The 21,183-nt window shown below is 49.9% G+C and overlaps 1 protein-coding gene across 2 annotated transcripts in view; it reads right to left on the bottom strand.

Moving 5' to 3' along the window:
- Positions 1 to 991: 991 nt before the first annotated feature.
- Positions 992 to 21,183, bottom strand: part of RAB44 (RAB44, member RAS oncogene family) — a 30,114-nt gene continuing 9,922 nt past the window's right edge. Inside the window, exons 3-14 of one of the 2 annotated variants that reach the window (XM_031434822.2) lie at positions 18,982 to 19,093; positions 17,258 to 17,432; positions 15,863 to 16,009; positions 15,101 to 15,191; positions 14,592 to 14,687; positions 12,450 to 12,637; positions 10,426 to 11,900; positions 7,162 to 7,243; positions 6,042 to 6,156; positions 4,877 to 4,978; positions 3,263 to 3,339; positions 992 to 1,874 (exon numbers count right to left, since the gene is read on the bottom strand). In XM_031434822.2, the coding sequence (XP_031290682.2) occupies positions 1,784 to 1,874; positions 3,263 to 3,339; positions 4,877 to 4,978; positions 6,042 to 6,156; positions 7,162 to 7,243; positions 10,426 to 11,900; positions 12,450 to 12,637; positions 14,592 to 14,687; positions 15,101 to 15,191; positions 15,863 to 16,009; positions 17,258 to 17,432; positions 18,982 to 19,093 (2,751 nt within the window). In that variant the 3' untranslated portion in view covers positions 992 to 1,783. The remainder of the gene's footprint in view (positions 1,875 to 3,262; positions 3,340 to 4,876; positions 4,979 to 6,041; positions 6,157 to 7,161; positions 7,244 to 10,425; positions 11,901 to 12,449; positions 12,638 to 14,591; positions 14,688 to 15,100; positions 15,192 to 15,862; positions 16,010 to 17,257; positions 17,433 to 18,981; positions 19,094 to 21,183) is intronic. The other variant, XM_064476449.1, reaches the window with a different exon arrangement.

The following is a 21,183-nucleotide window of genomic DNA, read 5'->3' as shown; positions in this document are numbered from 1 at the left end:
ACCCTACCTACCTGCCTCATTAACTCACTGGCTCGTAGGACAGAGATACCAGTGCTGGCCAGGTCCTCGACCCCAGAGAGAGCCATTAGCAACAGAAGGACCTGCCACACACTCTCAGCCAAGGCCAGGCATCACTTACGCCAGCTCACCTCTCCCTGTCTCTCTGTCTTTCTCTGAGCATAGTGCAGCCTAGAACCCGCTCAGAACAGGGGGAGGCTTGTGGGTTGACAAGATCCAGGAAGGGAGAAGACACTGGGGCTAAGAAAGAATCAGGGAGGAGGACAAGTAAGAGGATTGGCTGGATCATGGGAGTCATTCGCATTTACTAGCTTAGAGATTAAATGAGGTCTATTAAGGGCATCTGATCTAAACTCTGGTGGCTTCTGATACCTGAATCTTCTCCACTGCCCCTCTTGCCAAGTGTTACCTGGCTTCTACTTATAAGCCTCTAGTGACAGAAAACTCAGTGCTATTGATCCCTTATAGAACTGAGCAGAGGGATAGGGGCCAAGAGTGGAGACTGATTAAACTGATAAGAGGTCTCTTTCCTCTGTCTCATGCTCTCCTGTTTTTCCTTCATTCTCTTTCTCTGAACCTCTGTCTCTTGAACTGTATTTGCTTGTCTCTCTATGAAACTGAGGTTTCCTTTGATTCAACTGAGGAAGTCACCAGCACCCGAATGATTGCTAAGTACCACACTCAGCACTCTGCCCACGCTGGACCGCAGTGCCTGGTGAGCCTTATGTGGTTAACGGTAAGATGAGACAGCAAACACAGATGACAGGAGATAGGCTAACACTGAGAGGCCGTCTTAGATTCTCAAAACAAGCTCCCCAAGGGCACTGAAAATCCCGGCCCCAGGTTATAATGTGCAGCTACCTGTCAGGAGGCAAATATGCAATTCTGGGAACTCTCACACGAGCTCCAAAGAGGAACCCATGAATAACCTGAATCAGTTTCCCCTGCTGCTCCCCAGGCCCCACCAGCCACACCCCAGCTGCACCTCGACTGCATCCAGAGATTGACACCTCAAGACAGAGGTTCCCATAGGGGCACCGTGGCGTGGAGGCAGGGGATGAGATCCCCAGATATGACCCCTTACAGGCAGATTTTTGGGGAGAGTGTGGTCGGGGCTCAGGGAGATGGGGGAAATGGGGCATAGCAGGGGCCATCAGAACATTGCTCTTCCCCAGGAATCAGATTCTGCTCAAAAGAAACCCCATGCTTGCAAACAGATACAGTGAATGAGACAAGATTCACCAGCTTTGCCAGGCATGGAACAATAGGACGGCTTTAATAAACAGGCTATATCAACTGGTAATCAGCACCAAAGCAAGCTCTTTTAAGTTTCTTTCCCTCCCCTCAACATTTATTCTTATTTCTGACTGTATGGGGAACACTCAGTCAGTGTAGAAGATTTGAAAATACAAATACGTAAAAAAAGGAAAATACCACCCCCATACATTTACCCTATAATGTTACCACCCAGAGATGTTTTGCCAGTGTTGTGGTGTGTTTTCCTTAAGTCATTTTTCTAGACTTTCCCTTTCTTTAAAGAGTTTTAACTGCCCCCACCTCCACTCCCCAGCCTTATTACTCAGAAAAGTCCTTCTTTGAAGTACAAAGGTCAGTGTTAGTACAGCCCCTGCCTGGGAGCCAAGTCCTGACCTGAGGAGGATTTTCCTGAACTTCCAAGCTGGCCATCTCTGTCACTGCTGTGTCCAGGCAGGTGGGAACAGGAAACCCAGGGAAGTGGCCATTCTACCTCAGACAGGCCAGGGGGTCATGAGCAGCAACCAGCTCTCTTTGGTGGCTTCTCAGGGGCCACCTCCACCAGTGAGCCCTTTAGTCGGTCTTCTTGCATCTTGAGTGACCTGCATGAAGATGCCCAGGCATCAGTCCTCTCTCTCACCTCCCAGGGGCAGCAAGGAGAGGTCCAAGGGTGCAGCTAGGAGGCTGCATCCCCTGAGTTTCCTCTCTCCCTGCTGCTCTGCCCCTGCCCTGCATTCCACATGGCACAAAAAAAAATGGGGCCATGGAGACTTCAGCCTTCTGTCTCTTATCTGGCATTCTCTCCAGCCTACTGTGTGCCAGGCAAGGGACTTTGATTATGGCAATGAAGCCAGCATGTCCTCGCCTTGAGTGGTGAGGGAGACAGAGAGGGGAAGGGGGCAATCAGGACCAGGAATGGGGAGGCAAACAGAGGGACTTCACACCAGGTCCCAGAGGGATTTGGGGAGGAAGGAGATAGTGTCGGAGCTGAGACCGAGCAGTGGACAAGGGTTCGCTAGCAGAAAAGGAGAGTGCGTTCTGGGAAGCCAGCAAAGGCTCAGTGTCGAGAAAGAGCTTGGGGGTTAGGGAAGAAAAAGAAGCCCATTAATTCATTCATTCATTCGTTCACAATATATCTACTCTGTACTTGACACTGTCCTAAATCACGGAGCCTAAGGACTGAATGGCCAGAAAGAAGACTTCGAGGCAGCAGGGATTTGGGGCTCATGGGCCAGGAAGCCACATTCAGGAACTTGGGCTTTTATCCTAAAGCAAAGGGAAGCCATTGAGCAGTTGCCTGTCAGAGGTGTCAGGTGTGATCAGCTTTGCAGTTTAGCAAGCTCACGCTAGCTGCTTTGTCAGAGAAGGGGTTTAGAGATTATCTGGTCTAATACCCTTTCCCCCTCACTCGTCTCATTCATTTATTGAGCACCTAGTATATGCCAGGCCCCAGGCAGAGGGCTGAACAAAAGGGACATGGCCCTGTCCCCCTGGAGCTACAGCCTGGTAGGGGAGGTAGGCAGCAACTAGAAAACAGACAAATGCATGTGTAATTACAATTTGTGGAGAAGGGCTTTGAAGCACACAAAAAGAGGATGTGATCCAGAACAGTGATGGAAGGGGGTGTGGTCAGGGAAGGCCCCTCCGATTGGCTGAAGTTTATGGGAGGGGCAGGGGAGATGGCACTGGAGCTAATATATGCCTCTGCCAGGCTTTTGGACTTTATTCTAAATACAGTGGAAGTCACCAGAAGGTTGGGAGCAGGAGAGTAACTCTCGCTCTCCCACTGCCCTGAGGCTGAGAGAGGGGACATGAGACTTCCTGGAGGTGATGCAGCTGATGGGACTGGTAGAACTGAAGTCAGGAGGCTTTCCATGCATTACTGTCTCTCATTCCACTGACTTCTGAGCCCTGTGATTTCATAGGTGCTTCCTCAGAATGGGGCTTTCCCTTCTGGATTCTGGGTGGGGAGTGGTAGGGTGGCACTCACCGGGCCAGATTCACCACGGGCTCCAGGATGTTGTGACCCAGGGCAGCACTGCACTCTCCAAAGGAGACCCCCAGCTCCTGCAGCCAGACAGACAGGGGTATGGGTACTGTGGGGGAGACCACTGAGAGTCCAGGCAGCAGCCTCTATCACCAAAGACTGGGCCATCAGACAGAATCCCAGTATGTCCCCAGGCCAACCTCAACAGGTGAGAAGCCCCTCTCCTTGTGGCCCATGATCCCCAGCCTCACCCCTCTGCCCACTGGCCCTCCACCCTAGCTAGCCAAGATGTCAAAGATGCTACCCGGAAACACTCTACAGCTTCAGCGTGACGGTGGGAAGCCTGTGTCCTAACTTGGAGAAATGTCCTTGAGGACATTGTTAGACCATTAGTTATGTTTTTTTGATTTCAAAAATATTTAGTTGGGGGAAATATTGGAAAAAGAAACATAAAAAGGTATAAGTACAAAATATAAACTACTCTCACTAACGTTTGAGTATGTATTTCCATTCTGTTTTATATAGCCCTTTTAATGGGGGCTGGACTAAATGGCATTATACTATTAGGTGAAACAATACGAAATTGCTGTTTTGATAGGTACCAAACAGTCAAATATCTGCAATCTCATATGGTTCGGCCTAATCTATATCCAGAATTGCAGCTGCTTTTCTGACTTCACATTACATTGTACACATTTCCTCCACACCCTTAAGCATTCTTCCAGGACAGTATTCTTAATGGCAAATGCTAGCCTCTCACATGAAGCTCCACAAATTAACCATCAACTGTTGCCAAATGTTTGTTCTTATAAATGACAAAGTAAAGAACATCCTCATATAAATACATTTGATTATACATTATACACAGGTGCCCATTATGTTATTCTCTTAGGGATTATTTCTGATTCTTTCTTTAGGATAAGTTGCTAGAGGAGGAATTACTATGTCAAAGAGATGAGCTACTACTTTTAAGAGGAAAAAAATTCCTGCCAACCAGGAACCACAATGATGACTTCATGAGTAGGAGAAATGAGAGGAAGAACGGGAAGGAAATATGATATGGAAATGCCAAGAGGGGTGGTGTCAGAGGTGGGTCAGGGAGTGATTCTTTTTTCCATCTTTATTATTCTCCAGATTTTCTGGAATGTGGCTGAATTCTATTCATGAATAAGTAGCATCCACTATCTGGTGGTAGGGTTTTTGATGCAATCTTTCCAGGGAAGAATTTGTGTCTTAAGATAGAATAAATTAGAAGGAATGTTATGTTAATTAGAGACCAGAGATAAATTAAGATTTGACAGGGAATTTTAAGTGAAGCTTTGAAAACCTTTTTTACTCTTTAGATTTTTTTTTAATGTAGGTTGGGACACTGTGGGGATTTGCTAATTCAACAGTGAGATTCAATGTCATGCCCACCATTACAGCCTGATGTTTGGGTCTAAAGCCCAGGTGGGTGGGAGGCTGTTGTCTACTCCAATCTGGCCTTTGATTGGGCAGGGTCAGAAATGGGCGATGGGTCCTTCTTGGTGGCCCGGGCCAGGGTAACCTACTCACTACTCTCCAGGGAGGGGTCTGCCCGGTTCAGGCTTGGAAAGGAGCCAATGCCCAGGTCCTCACCTGGGCCAGTTGCTGCCCGGCCTCAGTGGACACTTGCCGCTCCTCCTTACAGTCCATCTTGTTTCCCAGGAGAAGGATGACCACCCCATCGGACACTGTATCCTGCACACAGAACACATTCCCTCAGCCACACATGTTGAGCACCTGCTGTGTGCCAGGCCCTGGGTGGATTTGGCTCCGCCCTCTAGGAAGCTGACAGTGTGCAGCCTCCCTCCACACATGCCCACCTTTGTTATCACACCCACTCCACACTCTTCCCACCTTTGACACTTTCTCTTCCATCTGCAGTGAACCTGCCCCTCCTCTTTGCCTGCAAATATGTCACCCAGTTTCCAAGGCCAACCTGCAAAGCACCTCTCCCAGGACACCTTCCTGGATTGCTCCTGTCCATGCCTTTCTCATCCTGCTTGTGCTGAACAGCCCAGCACTTGATCACACATGCTGCCTTGGCTTATTTTGTGTTTCATGAATAATAATAGCTTCTGTTTACTGAGTGTTTACTATACACCAGGTGCTGTGGTGAAAGCAATTATATCAGTTAATCCTCACAATTCCTCTGTGAAGGAAGTCAGGAAATTGAAGTTCAGAGGGGTTAAGTCACTTGTCCTAAGTCACAGAATTGGGATGGGGTAACTAGGATTCAAACCTAGGTCTTGTTAGAACCCAGAGCCCAGCTGCTTTCGTATATTACCTTATCCTGCTGCTTTTGCATCTCTTCAAATAGACTAGAAACTTCTAGAGGGAAAACAACATGTTATTTTATACCCCTCTGCTGTGCTGGGACATACTGAAGAACTTCAGCATATACATATCAATTAAATACATAGGGGAAAGAACTAGAGATGTGTGGACAGAGAAATTATCACCTAGAGTGGCACTAGAATTGCATTATCCCCAGGAGTTAAGAAGACATCACAGAGCTTCTGTATATAGGAAAGAAATGGTTATAGGATAAAGGAAAGAGTTTGTTTTGGAGGGTATACTATGTGGTTGTAGTTTCTTTGTACCACTATGCTTCCAGCCCATCCAGCCAACTGCCCTCACTAGATTATGTCACCCACATGTCTGTAGTGTCATTTGTAATCCTGGGAGAAAAAAGGGAGGGAACAGGATACAAGTTCCCTCTTGACCTCAAAAACTGTAACCCTAGCAGCCATTAACTCACCTGGAGACAGTCCAGCCAGTAGCGCACATGGGCAAAGCTCTCCTGGGAGGTGACATCGTACATGAGCACCACTCCATCAGCTTTGCGGAGCAGCTGCCGCGTCATGCTGTGGTACCTGCCCGGAGAGTCTGCGTAAGGCCACGGCAGGCGGCCTGGCCCCAGGCCTGGCCTCTCTAGGCCTCAGCCACTCCACCTGCTTCTAATTGCTTCCCAAAGAGAGTGTGCACATACTTTCCTTCTCAGAGTGTGTTTATTGTTGAATAGGTAACAGTTCTGATTGCTCAAATTTCAAAAGGTTCCAAAGGGCACCCAGTGAGAAGTCTCTCCCTGTCGACCCTACCCTCACCCTGCAGCCATCCAGTCTGCCTCCCAGAGGCAGAGTTACCCGTTTCTGAAATATTTTCCCAGAGGTGTTTTATGTACATACATATACGTATATATGCTTACACACACACACGTTTATATATACCCATACACTGTTTGAACAAATACAGTGTAAAACACTGTACTCATTAATACTCTGTAGCCTTTACTTTATTTTATCCAGTTAATACAATGTCTTGGAGCTATTTCCTTATTTGTACATAAAGAGAGTCCTCGGTCTTTTTTGTGGCTTCATAACATTGATAATGTTTAGATTGTTTCAGTGTTTCATAATATAAATGATGTTGCTATGAACAGTCTTGGTCCCTTTGACAATATAGCCATGTACGAGTTTATGGGTAGAATGAGTTTCTAGAAGTAGAACTGCTGGACCATAGAAGATGTGTCTTTTCAGTTTGGATCACTACTGCTTAACTAGAAAGTGGAAGGCCAGTATTTTCAGGACAGCGATTGGGTAGCTGTCCCCTGAGGGCCATGTTGGGACAGCCCTCACAGGTGCCCTGCCAGACTGAGGGGACCTCTAGGTCTGGTGTCCTTCTCCCCCCACTGGGACTGGACTCATCTTTCTGTCTCTGACCTCCTGAATCCTCAGGGATAGAAGCTGCACTTGCATTTGCACTTGGTTCCCTCTTAGCCCGTGTTAGACTCCTCAAGGTTGGGGCTGCCCGCTGCACCCTCTGCAATCCAGGCTCAAGCCTGGGTCTCTGACGCCACTAATGGCAACTGTACCCATTACCTCTCCTGGCCAGCCGTGTCCCAGAGCTGCAGCGCAAAGCACTTGTTGTCCACCATCAGGTTTTTGACCCGAAAATCCACTCCTAGGACACATAGAAGGGGGTCAGGCGTACTTTCAAGTTACTGCCCAGGTCTTTTAGCTGAGGCCGGCCCAAATATATACGTGTCCCCAGTACCAGCCAGGGTGGGATGGGAACCTTCAGCTGCTGGCCTTCCCCTCTGCTCTCCACATCCCATCCATACTCATGGGCCCACATCCTCCAAGAAGCCTTCCCTGACCACCCAGCCCCCACTGCACTCCTGCCCTGACAGCCAATGCGAGGCACCTTGCATTGTCTTTACTTCTATGAAAATATCTGTCTTCTCAATTGCACGGCAGTGTTTGTTCCTCAGGCTACTCAAGAAAATCAGTTTTACTTATTTTTGTAATACTCCTTGTTTCATTCCTAATTGTTGCATGCATCTTCCCCCTTTACCCAGACAGCAGGGCAGACAGGTAGCCTGAGAGAGTGGAAGAAGCACTGGCTTCAGGGATGACCAGCTGGGCTGTGAGTTATCCAGCCTCTGCTGCTGTACTCTCTGTGTGACCTCAGGCAAGTCACTTCACCTCTCTGAGCCTTCCTTCCTTATCTTCAAGGTGGCAATTTAAAATGACTCACATCACTGGGTGGTTGGGAGGGTTAAATGACTTATGTCAGGAGTCAGCCGAGTGTCTGGGGAGTGAGAGGTGGTAATTTTTATTATCACTATGAATTCTCATCTCCCTGGACACAAGTTCTTTACATTTCACAGTCCCCATCCCTCCCTGTGTCATTATTTCAGATCCTTTCTGTCCCTGGAAATATGGAGGTAATATGAAATCCCAGGAAGATTTGGAATCTTTGGAGTATACCTTCGTGCCAACCCTCATTTCCCAAGGAACCCAGGTGGGGGGTGAGGTGCTGGAGGGGGGCTGCTTTGTCCCCACGCCCATCCCCTGTGCTAATGGAGCCTTGAGGCTGCAGAGCGCAGTGTACAGCCCGGACCAGCTCAGGAAAGAGGTGGCTCTTCATAATAGCCCTGAGCTACTAGAGACCTTTCTCAAGGTCTCTCATGGTGACCCCTCTAAGCATCTGCTGCCGCCCCTGGTGGTGACAGAAGCCATAGACACCCCCTGCCCATGCTGTCCACTGGAAGCTGGGAGAAGCAGCTCCAGGAGGTCTGGCCTCGGTAAATGGTGAAGCAGAAGTCTGTAGCATCCATTTCTCTTTACTGCCCTCTTCCCTGAAGGTCTTAGGAAGCCCAGGGTCTGCAGGAACTTCTGACGTTATCTAGTCCCACTGCTTGTGATGATATCCAGCCTCTGCTTAAATACCCACCATATGATCTAAGGATTATTCTTTGCTTTTAATAACTCCCCTATTAATCCCACTTTCCACCTCCCTGCCTATCGCCCTCCGAAACCCATCCATGTGCCCCTCACATCCTCCCCCAGACATGTTACAGCTTAACCACATAAACTATTAGGAACGTAATGTTTTCTGCTTCCCAAAGAATCTGCTATTTTATACATGCACAAACCCAGGGAGAGGGCAACACTGAACCCAGGAAAGAATAAAACTTCTGGTGTGGGGTCATGTGCTTTGAAGGCAGGTGGGTATGAACTTTGGGACCCAAGTAGGGTAAGAAACTTAACCAGGTCTTCAATTCTCTGTTTCCTAATCTGTAAAATGGGGATAGATAGAAAAATCCTCGCAAAAATGCACATTCAGATATAACTCCTTTGGCTCTGGATCTGGTCCTCCACCTGGCCTTGTTCTCAAATGCAGGCAGGTAAGAGAAGGGAGTGGGAATGGAGGAGGGTGATGATGAGCAGGGAAATGTTCATGACTGTGGAAGCCAGAATCATCCCTATGGTTGAGCAAGATGGATGACAGCCACCAGGGGCAGTAAACTGCAGGTGAGCCTGGGACAGATTTGGATCACACACCTGGATCTCAGGTCCTCCAGCCAGCTAGTAGTGCAGCAGCCTTGCCCTGTCTTTTTTACAATTATGCAAGCTGTCTTTTTCTCAGTTGACTTTTGGGGAGTCTTCTTACCACGTAATAGTGGGAGAGGCTCAATTACAGGGAGGGCTGTTGTAAAGAATAAGACATGTATGCCTGGTGCCTTGTAGGTGGTCTGTAACCGGTAGCTTAGGTGATTAATGATGGTGGCCTTGCAGACCCTGTGATCCTGCTCAACCTCAGGCCAGAACTCCTATGGGTCCCCCATCCCCCAGGACACTGCATTTTTACCTGGCTCCCCAGGTGACGATTCTCAGGCAGAGAAAATTTTGAGAACTTGTCCTGGAGGCGCCTATCTTATGTAAAGTTTAAGAACTTTATCCACTGGTCTGGCACTGTTCCCCAGTCAACATCCACCCTGACAGACACAAAGATGCGGATCACTCCATCTTTGCCCCTAAGTGGGATATACCCACGAGCTCTTTTCTGTGACTCTGAAGTGTTCAAGTGGCCACATATCCCAATATTTTTAGGGAGAGGGAGCTTTGTACTTTGGGACATATTATTTGCAAGAGCCACTGAATTAGACATTATCAAATATTTACTTATATTAATAACAACCATGAAAATAGCTAATATTAATTGAGCACTTAATACATGCCAGATACTATTCTAAGACCTTGATATGTACTAACAGAGCTAATCCTTACAAGCACTCCAGGAAGTCAGCACTATTGGTGCCCCCATCATGCTCAGAGGGCTTAAATAATACCACTAGTAAGTGGCCAAGCTGGGGTTTGAACTCAGGCACCTGTGTTCCTGACTTACCCCACTCTACAAATACATTCTGTGTAAAATGTTCAACTTGCCCAACATGACCTCCTGCCAGAAGCTGGCTGACTGGCCTGGGGCTGGTCCTGAGCAAAGTCAAGCGGCACGGACCCTGCAGTGGCCCGCCCAGGGGCCAGGTGGGTGGAGACCTACTTGTTTTCACCTTCAGCCAGTGCCGGCACCTAAATTGCAGGGTGCTTTGTTGATGTGGCACATTATAAGCTAATCAGATCAATGCAGAAAAAGCAAATTACCTGTAATTAGAGATGATTAGTAAAATAGCCAGATTATGTGCAAAATAATGTGTAATGCAGGGCCTGTGGCCAGGGCAGAAACTACAGTTTCCACAGGGTTGGCTTGTGGCTGACTCTGGGCCTGCTCCAGCCTGTCAGCCTGGTCCCCTGGGTCCCCCCTCCCTCCCCCACCTCCCTCCCCAGGTGGGTCCTTACCTACGGTGGCTGTCAGCTGAGTAGCAAATGAGTTCTGATGCAGCAGGTGCAGGAAAGATGTTTTGCCCACGTTCGAGTCTCCCAGGAAGATGACATGGAAGGCGTAATCAGGGTTGGCTGAAGGAGGCTCACTGGCCATGTGCTCCCCTGGAAATGGGGTTGACCCAGCACCCCTGGAGTCCATTCCTGGGTCTTTAGGCCAGTTCTCTGCCCTCGGGTCTCTGGATTGAGGGGGACCTTGTTCTTCTGCGTGAGCAGTTGTGGGTGGGGGCCTGGGTTGGGCTTCCAGTTCAGCCCTGGTTGGGAGGGTTTGTGTAGGCTCCCAGGGCCCTGCTCCATCCCCAGGCTGAGCCCCAGTGTGGGGAGAGTCCCTTGGAGGTGATGGTTTTCCAGGAGCAGGGGTTTCTGCTTCGGCCTGAGCCTGTGCTGGGTCATGTGGGAGGGAAGCAGGCAGGAAATCTTGCTGGGGGAGTTCTGAATGCCCAGTTTTCAAGCCAAGAGCCTCAATGGATAGCTCTGAACTGAGATCCTGCCCTCCTCGGTCCACTCCTTTACTTTCCTCCACCCTGGACTCCTCTTCCAGACCCTGGTGGGCGAGGGCAGGCAGCCCTTCTGGCCCAAGGATCTGGCCATGAGCTCCTTGTAGCCCCCCAGGATGGCTCTCCTGCACATCTGGGCCTGGCTTGCTCTGCTCCAATCTCTCTGTGGGAGTCTGACCTACAGGCTCCAGACCCTGGGAGGGCTCAGCCAGCCCTGCTATGAGGGCTCCAGCTTCTGGGGACCCATGTCCTGGCTCAGAGCCAGTGGCATGTGGGTCCTGATGTAGGGCCTCTCTTTGCCTGGGCAGCTTGGCTGGGACAGGCCCAAGCTCAGGACCCTCATCGCCTGGGTATAAGGCCTGGAACTGTTCTCTGGGCCCAGCTGGGGCCTGGGGAGGGGGAGAGGTCACAGGATGAGGGGGCCTATCCTCCAAAGGAATAAGCACTTTAAGCTCAGTTGCCACCAGACTCCCTGACTCCCCAGTTGGGGCTCCTGGGAGACCCCAATGGAAGTGGACCCGAGGCCCAGGCCCTGACTCCTCCTTGGGTTCCAGGCTGGGGAGTTCATTGGACTGCCCTGGGCTGATGTCCTGCCCATCTGGATCCACTGCTTTCTCTTCCTTGGTCTGGGAAGTCACTCCAGGGGGGCTCCTTGGAGCCCCATCTGGATCTGAAGGTGGCTCCTGACCAAACAGAAAAGCACGTGGCTCCGATATAGAGATCTGCCTGACCACTCGGGGTGTCTGGGGGCCTGAGGGGGCTCTCGGGGTTGGGGGTGGGCTCCAGGAGATCTGCAGGGCTCTGTGGGGGGTGCTGCTGATGCTGCTCAGGAGCTGGTCCCAGTCATCGTTGTCCCCAAACAGTCCCGGCAGGGGAGCCTCCTCAGAGGAGACTGCCTGAGGGTCTGGAGCCTTCTCCTCACCTGCTCTGGGGATACTAGAACAAGTGTGGGAAGCTAAGGTCAGGGGAGAGGCAGGTAGATGCCACACCAATCCTGCCTCCATCCCTCACCATTGGGTATACACCTCATGGCTAGCCCTCCCTTCTGGACTTCTCTTTGGCAGTTCTTCTCCCCTGGCGTGCACTACCCACTCCTCCCCCTCATCCAATCCTGCTCATCCATCAAGGCCTATATTCAGCCTCACCTCCTCCAGGAAGCCTTCCTTGACCATTCTGGCCCATCCCACTCCTCTGACCTGTGACAAGTAGATTGAATGCCTGCCAGGGATCTAGCACTGTGCTAGCCCATGTGTGTACGTGTCTGTGTGTGTGTGTATGTTTGAACCCCAGTTACTTGATCCTGGGCAGATGACTTTCCTCTCTCTGTTTCCTTGTCTGAGAAATGGGCATGATAATCCCAGCCTAGCAAGGTTGTTGTGAGGTTTAAGGAGGGAGTCTGTATGTTCTGGGTGAACTCAGAGCCTCCCTCCCCTCTTCCAGGAAGCACCTGGTCTCCACCCCAGCCCAGGGATGGCAGCTACTTGCCTCGGTTCCTCCTCCATCTGCCAGGACACACGGCCCCTGGCAGCATTCAGGTGCCCCCTGGTCACCTGCAGCTTTCCCCGCACCTCCTCCAGCCGCCCAGCCAGGTCACGCTCGGCCTCCCGAAGCTGCTGGTTCTCCGAGCTGGCCTCCTGGTGTGTGCTGCTGAGGCGGTGGAGCTGGGCCTCCAGCTGCAGGAGGTGGAGGATGAGGAGAAGAGAGGCCCAGTTGCCCTCCAGGGGAACAAACAGCCTCCCAAGGCCATTGTGGGGCACTGACTCAGGCTCCTGGAGACTCAGCTTAAAACGTAGGTTTGGGGAGTATTACTCCTTACTGGCCTAATTAGCTCCATTACCTCCCACCCAGAAGAGATACTGGAAATGCTGGAATAGGGAAGAGAGAGGGAACTGTGCAAGAAACACAAACTGCCAGAACCACAAGGGCCTGAAATGTAAATGGGATCACACCCTCCTCTACTCAAAGCTCTGCAGTGGCTGCTCATCTCTGAGCCCCGTCTGATTGGCAAGGAGCTCCTGATCCACCAGCAGGTCACATGGCTGGGAGACGGAGAGCTGCTTGACCATACCGGATGGAAGGCAATGGCCTCGAAATAGGCTCCAGGACCCTGCAGTCTCCCCTACCCCACCCCTGTTACATCTCTGATCTTCTCCCACTGCCCCGGCTCCTGCAGTCTGCTCTCGCCCACAGGTGTCCTTGCTGGTCCTTGAACATTCACAGGACATCATGCCCACCTCGGGGCCTTTGCACTCACTATTCCCTCTGCCTGGACTGCTCTTTCCCCAGATACCACATGGCCCACCCATCACCTCTTTCAGGTCTTTACTCCAAGGTCGTCATCTCAGTGGGGTCTTCCTTGACTCCCCTATCAGAACCTTTCTATCCCCCTGCCCTGCTTTCCTTTATTCTCCTAAGTACTTTCACTACCTAATATGTTATAGACTTTACTTGCATATTTGGTTTATCACCTGTTTCTGTAACTACATAATAACTCCATGAGCAGGAATTATTTGTGTCTGTTATGTTCCTCAGAACCTAGAAAGTTGCCTGGCACATTGTGGGTGCACCATAGATAGTTGCTGGGTAAAGGATTGAGTGGCCAGGGGGCAGAGGCTTCATGTCCACAGGGGACGGGACAAAATGGCCCCATATGGAAAATCTAACCTCCTCCGTTGGCAGAAGGGGCCTGCCTCAATTTCCAAGGAGAAGCTTCTGCAGAGGCACCTGGGAAATCAACCCGTGACAGGAGAGTGAGACCAGGTGGCGGGTCCAGCCAAGGCAATGGTGGGGAAGGCCCTGGGAAACTGGTCCAGTGCTGAAGAGCAGTTGGTTTTCCCAGTTACAACAGATGGTGATTTTACTAAGGTCAGTGGTCTGGAAGTTGAGGAAGGAAGAGACACTGGGGCAGGGTCTCAGACCCAAAGGCTTAGCCACAATGCCAAGTGGAAGAGAGCATAGCCTACAAGACCTGGGGTGTGGGGACAGCAGGTATGCTGACCAGACCACAGACTATGATCTATGATTCTAGGTCATAGTCAGAGACAGTAACAACCCTGATGTACAAAGTACCTACTATGTGCTAGGCATCATCTTAGGCCCTCAAATATAGTATCTTTAATCATCCCAGCAGCCTTCTAAGGCAAAAGTTCTGATCTCCATTTCCCTGATAAGGAAATCAAGTTTCAGAGAGGTTAAAAACCTGCCCAAGGTCACCCAGCTGATGATGGAAATGAGAGTGGAACACCACCCTATCACCAAGCTTCTCCAGCATTGAGAATTCAGAGTGTTTCCTCAGTGCTTTCCTGTTTCAAAGTGCTTTCTCATTTATTACCACATTTGACACAACAAGCTGGGAAGATGCAGTAGATGTGGCTATTCCCATTCTACAGACAGAGAAACTACAGCCAAGACAAGCAAAGGTATTTCCTCAGATTTGCATGGCTTTTAATTGCAGGGATTTGAACTTGGACCTTCTGACTCATGTCCCAGTGCTTCCACTGCACTATCTGGCCTCATCTCAGAAAAGGACCAAGACATCTCTTTCCTAGGGGGCTACTCTGATACAGGAGCCCAACCAGCCCAGTGAATCCTCAGAAACTGGGCTCCCAGGGAAGCCCTGTCACTCACCTCCTTCTGGCCCTCAGTCAGCCGCTGCACCTCACGTTCTTTGGCCTCCAGTACCTCCTGCATCTGGGAGCTGAGGGCCAGGCCCCGGGAGTCACTCTGGGGAGCAGAGAGGTCTCAGGCCCTGAACTGCAGAATCTAAGACCCAGCTGGACTGGGCTGGCCCTTCCCACACTTCACCTCCTCCCAGGCCTGGGGAGCAGGGTCCAGGATGTCCCAGCCAGGAGGGGTTGCAGGACAACTTTCTTGACTCAGGGCTAGACTCTAGCAACAAGGAGCCTGAGGCCCAGAGAACAGAAGGAGTGGCTCTGGGGGACACATGAGACCAGGCAGGGCACCTGGGCTCAGCACTTGCCACCCCATCTCTCTGAGGAATGGAGCTCAGAGGTGTGAGAAGATCCATTCCCAGCAGCCTCCCGCTGCCCCACACTGGCCAGTTGCTGGCCCACTGCTTAGCCAGCAGAGGAGTCCAGGGCTAGGGGAGGGTGAGCTGCCTAGGGGTGGAAGCCCACCTCAGCCTGCAGCTGCTGCTTCTCCCACTGGATCTGCTGCTCCATTTCCTCGTAGAGTTGCTGAACCTCGCGATGGTGGTCAGAGTCCCGCCTGGAAGGGGTGGGAGGTGGGGCCAGGCACCACATCAGCACCCTAGGACCCTGCTGTTGACAGGGGTGGTCTGGGCCAGGGCTTGGAGTCTATCCTACTGCTCACCTCACTCTGCCAGTGGTCACAGAGCCCTGTCACCCTAAGAACAGTCATCCCAGTAACAGCTCCCTGACACATATATCCTTGACATTGATTGCCTGGTCCCAGCACGCTGACTCCTATAACCATCAGCAGGATAGTGGTTCCTGTGGCCCCGTCTCATGGTCCCCATAGCCACATCACTCTGTTCCCACTTCCTGCCGTCACCATCCTCCTACCCCCGTAACTCAGACTCCCTGGCTGGGCTGTGCCTGTGCCAACCCCAGGGTTACCACGTGCATTGAAAGCTACGTGAGTGGTGCCCTGGAGTTGGGTGCCACAGTGGCCCTGCAGCAAGACACGCTGGCCATTCCCACTTTTGTTGAAGGCCTAACTCTGTCCTCCTCAGTAGGTCCCCTTAGTCAACCCTTCTTCCAGCTCAACGCTGCGCGTCCAGTTCCCAGGATCCGCTGTGGACCCCTGGCCTCGGTTCTTCTGGAGCTGAGGGAATTCAATAGAGATTCAACTAAAATGTAAAGAGCACCCACTGTGTGCCGACAGCGGCTGGGGGAGGCCCTCTGGCCCCAACTCACTTCCTCAGGGTCAGTTCCAGAACCTCCTTGTCAGCCCGTGCCTCCTGCAGGCGGCCAGTCATCTTGGCTAGAAAGCCCTCCAGGTTGCCCGCCAGCTGGGGCTCCTCCTGCCGCAGCTTCCTCCACAGCTGCCAGATTTCCGCCTGCCTGGGAGGGAGAGACAGCCAGAGACTAGCCATGTGGTGGGACCAGGAGGCGGAGGAGCCCCACTCCTCAGTTTTAATGGCAACACCCCAAGAGACTCGGGCACCTGGGCCACAAATATCTATTTATACCCTACAAGGTGTAAATCAAATGCCACCTCCTCCAGGAAACTTTCCCAGCTGTGTCCTTTCCCTTTGTGAAATTCCCACAGCAATTTGTCTCTCTACAGTTTGGTTATTCATTGTCAGGTGGGGGGACTTGGGAGTCTGATAGCCCAGGGCTTCCATTCGCTTTCTCTGTTCTCCTACTCTGTAGCTGTGTGATATTTAGCAAGTCCCATGCCCTCTCTGAGCCTATTTGTAAAATGGCTGCTTGAGAAGGAGACACACCTAGTGAAAACACCGGCTTGGGGCCTGGCACATGGTCAGCACTCGATAAATGCTGCTTTCACAAGAATCTAATTAAGTCATGAAGACAGATGCCTGAGGGCTGAGCCCAGGCTAAGCTGCCAAGTGGGTAAATCACTCCCCACCACACCTTCCCCGCCAGCCTGCACCCCAAGTCCCACCCTGCCTGCCCCACAACACCTGCCCCACCCTCTGAGAGCTTGTTCTCAGAGCCCTGAGGGGCGGGCGAACCTGGGAGAACCTGGGCAGATGGACAAGGGTGATTCCCTGTGGGACCTGGGGGATATGAGAGTGGCATTTTTAGGCAGGGCCCCCTTTCTCTGAGTCTGAGTGAACCGCAAGAGCCCAGAGCCTGAGACAATTTGGTGGAAATGCCCCCCGTCTCTAAGCCTGCCCAATATAGAGCATCAACATGCCTGAAATCACTCCACTGGGAGACCCTCTTTTTGGGGTAAGAGAAGCACCCTCAGGGAGTTTCATATTCTTAAGAATGTGAGTCCCCTTGGGAAGCTGATCCTTCTGAGGAGTGATCATGTAGGGCAGGGCAGGGAGGGGGGGGTTGGGGTAGATGGACCCCTGGTGAGAAGGTTTTCTCCACACATGGCTTCATTTAATCCCACAACAGCTCTTATGCTCACGCAGCAGCCAGGGAAACAGAGGTCAGAGGTTGGGCTACTTGCCCACAGTCACACAGCTAACAAGTGGCCGAATCAGGATTTGCACGCATCTCTGCCTGGTGGCTTCCATCTTGACATTGTGTCCAGGAGAGTCCTCACCCCCTCTGAATGGCAGTGCCTCCCCCTGTCCCTTTCCCCCACCCCAACACACACTGTGCTGGCCTTACTCAGGAAGTAAGTGGCTGGCCCCCAGCTGCTCCATGAAAGCAGAGAATGCCTCCTTCTCTGCAGCATCGGCCTCCTCCAGCACTGGGAAGCTGGTGGCTACAGATTCTCGCTTGGAAGGCAGTGGCCTCTGTCTATGTAGCCTGTGGGTGCTCAAGCTGGAGCCAAAGATGTTCTCTGTGGAACAGAGTGGGACAGAAGGGAGCAGAGTGGGGTTGGGCTCAGTCCCCTGACCTACCCCCTTGCCCTGCTCCAGCCCTTGGGAAATCATTATAACTGTGTCAGTCGCACTTACAGAGCCATGGTCATACATTCCTCACATCAACCTTGGGAGTTTACTTAAGGTAGACACTGTACCCATTTTATAGATGAAGATCTGAGGCCCAGAGAGGCCAAAAGACTTGCTGGAAGTCATATAGCAGTTCCATGGTGGCCAACACATTCTTTTAACTCAGTCAAGGGATTATTTATTTAGCATCTACTATAAGCTGGGGACAAAATTGGCCCAAACTCCTTCCCTGGTGGATCTGACACTTTATGAACACTGAAAAGGGCACATTAAAAATAAAAAATTTGTCAGGTGAGCTAAAAGAATAAACAGGGTAATTTCCATTGAGAGGCTGGACAGGGTCTACTTTGGAGGAGGTGGTCAGGAGTGTCCTGAGGAAGTGACATTGAAACTGAAATGTGAATAAGAAGAAGGAATAAGCCGTGTGAATTTCTAGGGAAGCATATTCCAGGCAGAAAGGATAACACATGGAAAGGCCCTGAGGTAGGAGCCAGATTGGCATGCTGGAGGAGGCGAGAGGTGCTGCGTAAGCCCAGGAGGTTGTCAGAATCGGGATGGTGCTGGCCTGTAGGCCCTGGGAAGGGGTTTGAATTTTGTTCCATAGACATTGGGAAGTCTCTGGGCACGACTGGATACAGATGGGAAGGTGGCTTCTTGGGGCTGCGTTGACAACACTGCTTCCTGTGCTTCCCCTACTCCACAATTCTGCGTCCTCATTCCCCCTCCCTACTCCCAGCCTCTCAATCACCAGAACCAAAGCAACCACCTCCTGGGGTGGCCCCAGCCTGTAAATGCAGACTCCTGGCCTCTCTCTCTATTGTCCCCCAAACTCTTGGAGACTCAGCAGACCTGAGAACTTCAGATGGCTTTGCAGACATTTAAGGCTGAGCTGTGCTTTTCAGGGTCTCTGCAAGGACACCACTTCTGCCATTCCCTGGGCTGGAAGTGCTTCTTCCCCCATTGAGCTCAGCAGGAATAATGTGTCTCCGGCCTTGGTGTCTTTAGATCCTTTTGGGCCTGTCTTGAGAAGCGGGTGTTGGACCAACCTGTCCACTGGGGGCTAAGAGCCTAGGAAGCTTCCACCCACTACATATCACCCTCTGCTACTCCCTTGGGGCCTCGAATTCCTTTAACCAAAACCAGAATGTGAACTTCCTCAGGCAAAAACAAGTCCCCTCATCTCAAGAACAGGGGGTGCTTAACCTCTTGCTCAAGGGAAGCCTTTTATTGGGAAGAAGACAAGGGAAGCATCAGAAGGCAAGCCTGGAGGCCTTTCTGGAGGAAAGGAATGCTCAGGGGGCCCCCAGCCAATGAACTGCTCTCAAGGGTGTTGTGATGGTCCTGTGGTTTGTAGGGTATCACTATGGCCTCTCTTGTCCGCCCAGCCTCACCCCGTACTGGGAACACTCCCCAGAGGCCCCTTCAAAGCAGACATACTGAGCCCAGAGCTGAATTCTTCAAGGGAGAGACGTCCCTTCCGTTCCATATCCACCCAGTCAAAGATCATCTCCAGTTCCTCCTCACTGCCCAGGAAGCTGAACTTGGCCACCTGCAGTGAAGAAGTAAGTTGGATGCTGTTTCCACTGGGGAAGGCTCTGGGCCACCCTCAAAAAAGGAAAGGTGAAAAAAAAAGGAGAGGTGTTTGTCTTCAGTCACCCCTCCTCCCCTCTCCCCAGTTTTGGAGTCCCATCCACAACTTGACTTCAAGGCTGACCCTTGAGGCTCCCAGACCCTATCCAAGGCCACCCTCTCAGCAGAGCCTTGAACTTCCTCCACTTCTTTTCCCTTACTCCATCCAACATCAAACCTTATCTGTTCCGTGTCTCATCCCTTTAGGACTCTAATAGAGGATAGTAGCAAATTCTCCCCAGAATGTGTTTATCAGTATTCAAAAATTATCTGGAACTTGAAAAGAAGTCCAAAACGTGGACAGCACATCCTTTCAGTATTTTACAGGGGCAAAAGCCATGCAAGCATCTTCTAGATTCTGTATAAAGGTACTTAATTCATCTCACGGGACTGATTAGAGGTTCCAGACTAAATGAAGTCACATGTTAACTTGCAGGTTTTTGTCCAGGAGAGATGTAAATAATTTTTGTCTGATGGAACAGATAATCCCAAAGATTTATGACCTGCTATACATTAACCAGCTTTTTAAAATCTAACCCAGCCGTCTAACTTTTTTTGGTTAAATTACTTCGAGCTTTTTAAATACTCTTTCAACCATTCATAACGTAACTCATTAATTAGTTAAATAAAATCTTTGATATAGATTCATTTTATTTTTGCCTAAAGGTCATGATTTTACCTTTTTGGAAATTCTATTTTAATAGTTTTGGGCATTCCCCAGAGAGGCCCCACTGGACTCAGCTGTCAGAACCCAGTAAACTGTGTTGCAGGAAAAGAGCCCCAAACGGGTTCTAGGAGGTCAGGCACTTATTTTCTTGGCTCTTGAAGGGAATCCCACGTGTGATAGAACTTCAAGTCTGCTGATTCTGTTTCTCTAGTTTTTGTTTCTGTTTTTGCTGATTTTCTGTTTCTGGTTGTGGTGGCAGCCGGGATGGGGAATTCCACTGTATGGACTGACCGTTGCGTGATCTCCCCGGGATGTGTGTTGGAGACGTAGTGTCTGTCAGTTGAGAGACAACGGAAAATATGGTTTGCTAATCTTTTGTTGTTGGTGGTGGTGTTTGTTTTTCTATGTGTGACCTCAGATCAGTTAAGAATTTTGTGTCCACTGGGAAGAACAGCTCTTTGGAATCTGGACTAGGGAGTGTTTGTGTTTCTGTGTTTACTTTTGACCTGTGGCTGGAGTTGTAGAAACGAAGCCAGACACTCTATCTGTCTGTATCTCTATGTGTCTGTAATTCAGAAAGGCCCTTACCTCTTATTGCGAGTGTGAATATTTTTCTGTATCTGGATATGGATAACTTAGAGTCCCTCACAGGGGTTCTGTGTGGATTGATTTGTAGAGACAAATAAGGGCGTATATAAATCTAATGGCCCCCAAAGTCACAGAAAATAAAGAAACTGAACTTCTAATGCTTTAAATGTGCTGGGCTTACAAAAAAATTCATTTTTATAAGAAATTGCTAACTCAGAAAACTTTTAAGGAGCCAGGTTCATATAATTAAGGAGAATCTTTGGACAAATTAGATTGGTTTACGAAAGATAAATAATATTTGTGTTTTCTCTGCCCTATAGTAAATATAATACAAGTATACATTCTATTTTTCTAAGATCTGGATTTGCTTTTTGTAAAGAAACTAGTTAATCTGAATTTCCTATACTTCTCATCTTGTTTTACTTTCAAATAAGCCAACATTATCTTTACATAATATTTAAGATTATAAAAATATAAACTTGTGTTCTACGCAGTTGATTTATTATTCTAACAAATTTTATATCAACGGTACTTGTATTTCCAAGAGACTTAGGTAACTTGAAATACCTGAATTGATAGTAATTAAATTAATGGATAAATACTTTTGGTCACCTGGAAATTTTCTAGGAAAAAACACTGGAACATTGATTGTTAAGCAGAATTTTAAATTTATATGCTTTTACTTATTTTTATATGCTAAAAAGCAACTATCTTTGGGTCATGTTAGTGTATGAATTCATTTTTGCCACTTTAAA

The sequence above is a fragment of the Camelus dromedarius genome, chromosome 19 (assembly GCF_036321535.1).
Source record: "Camelus dromedarius isolate mCamDro1 chromosome 19, mCamDro1.pat, whole genome shotgun sequence".
Lineage (NCBI taxonomy): Eukaryota > Metazoa > Chordata > Mammalia > Artiodactyla > Camelidae > Camelus > Camelus dromedarius.
Note: the sequence above shows the minus strand (reverse complement) of the source record. Positions and strands in the feature narration are given on the sequence as shown.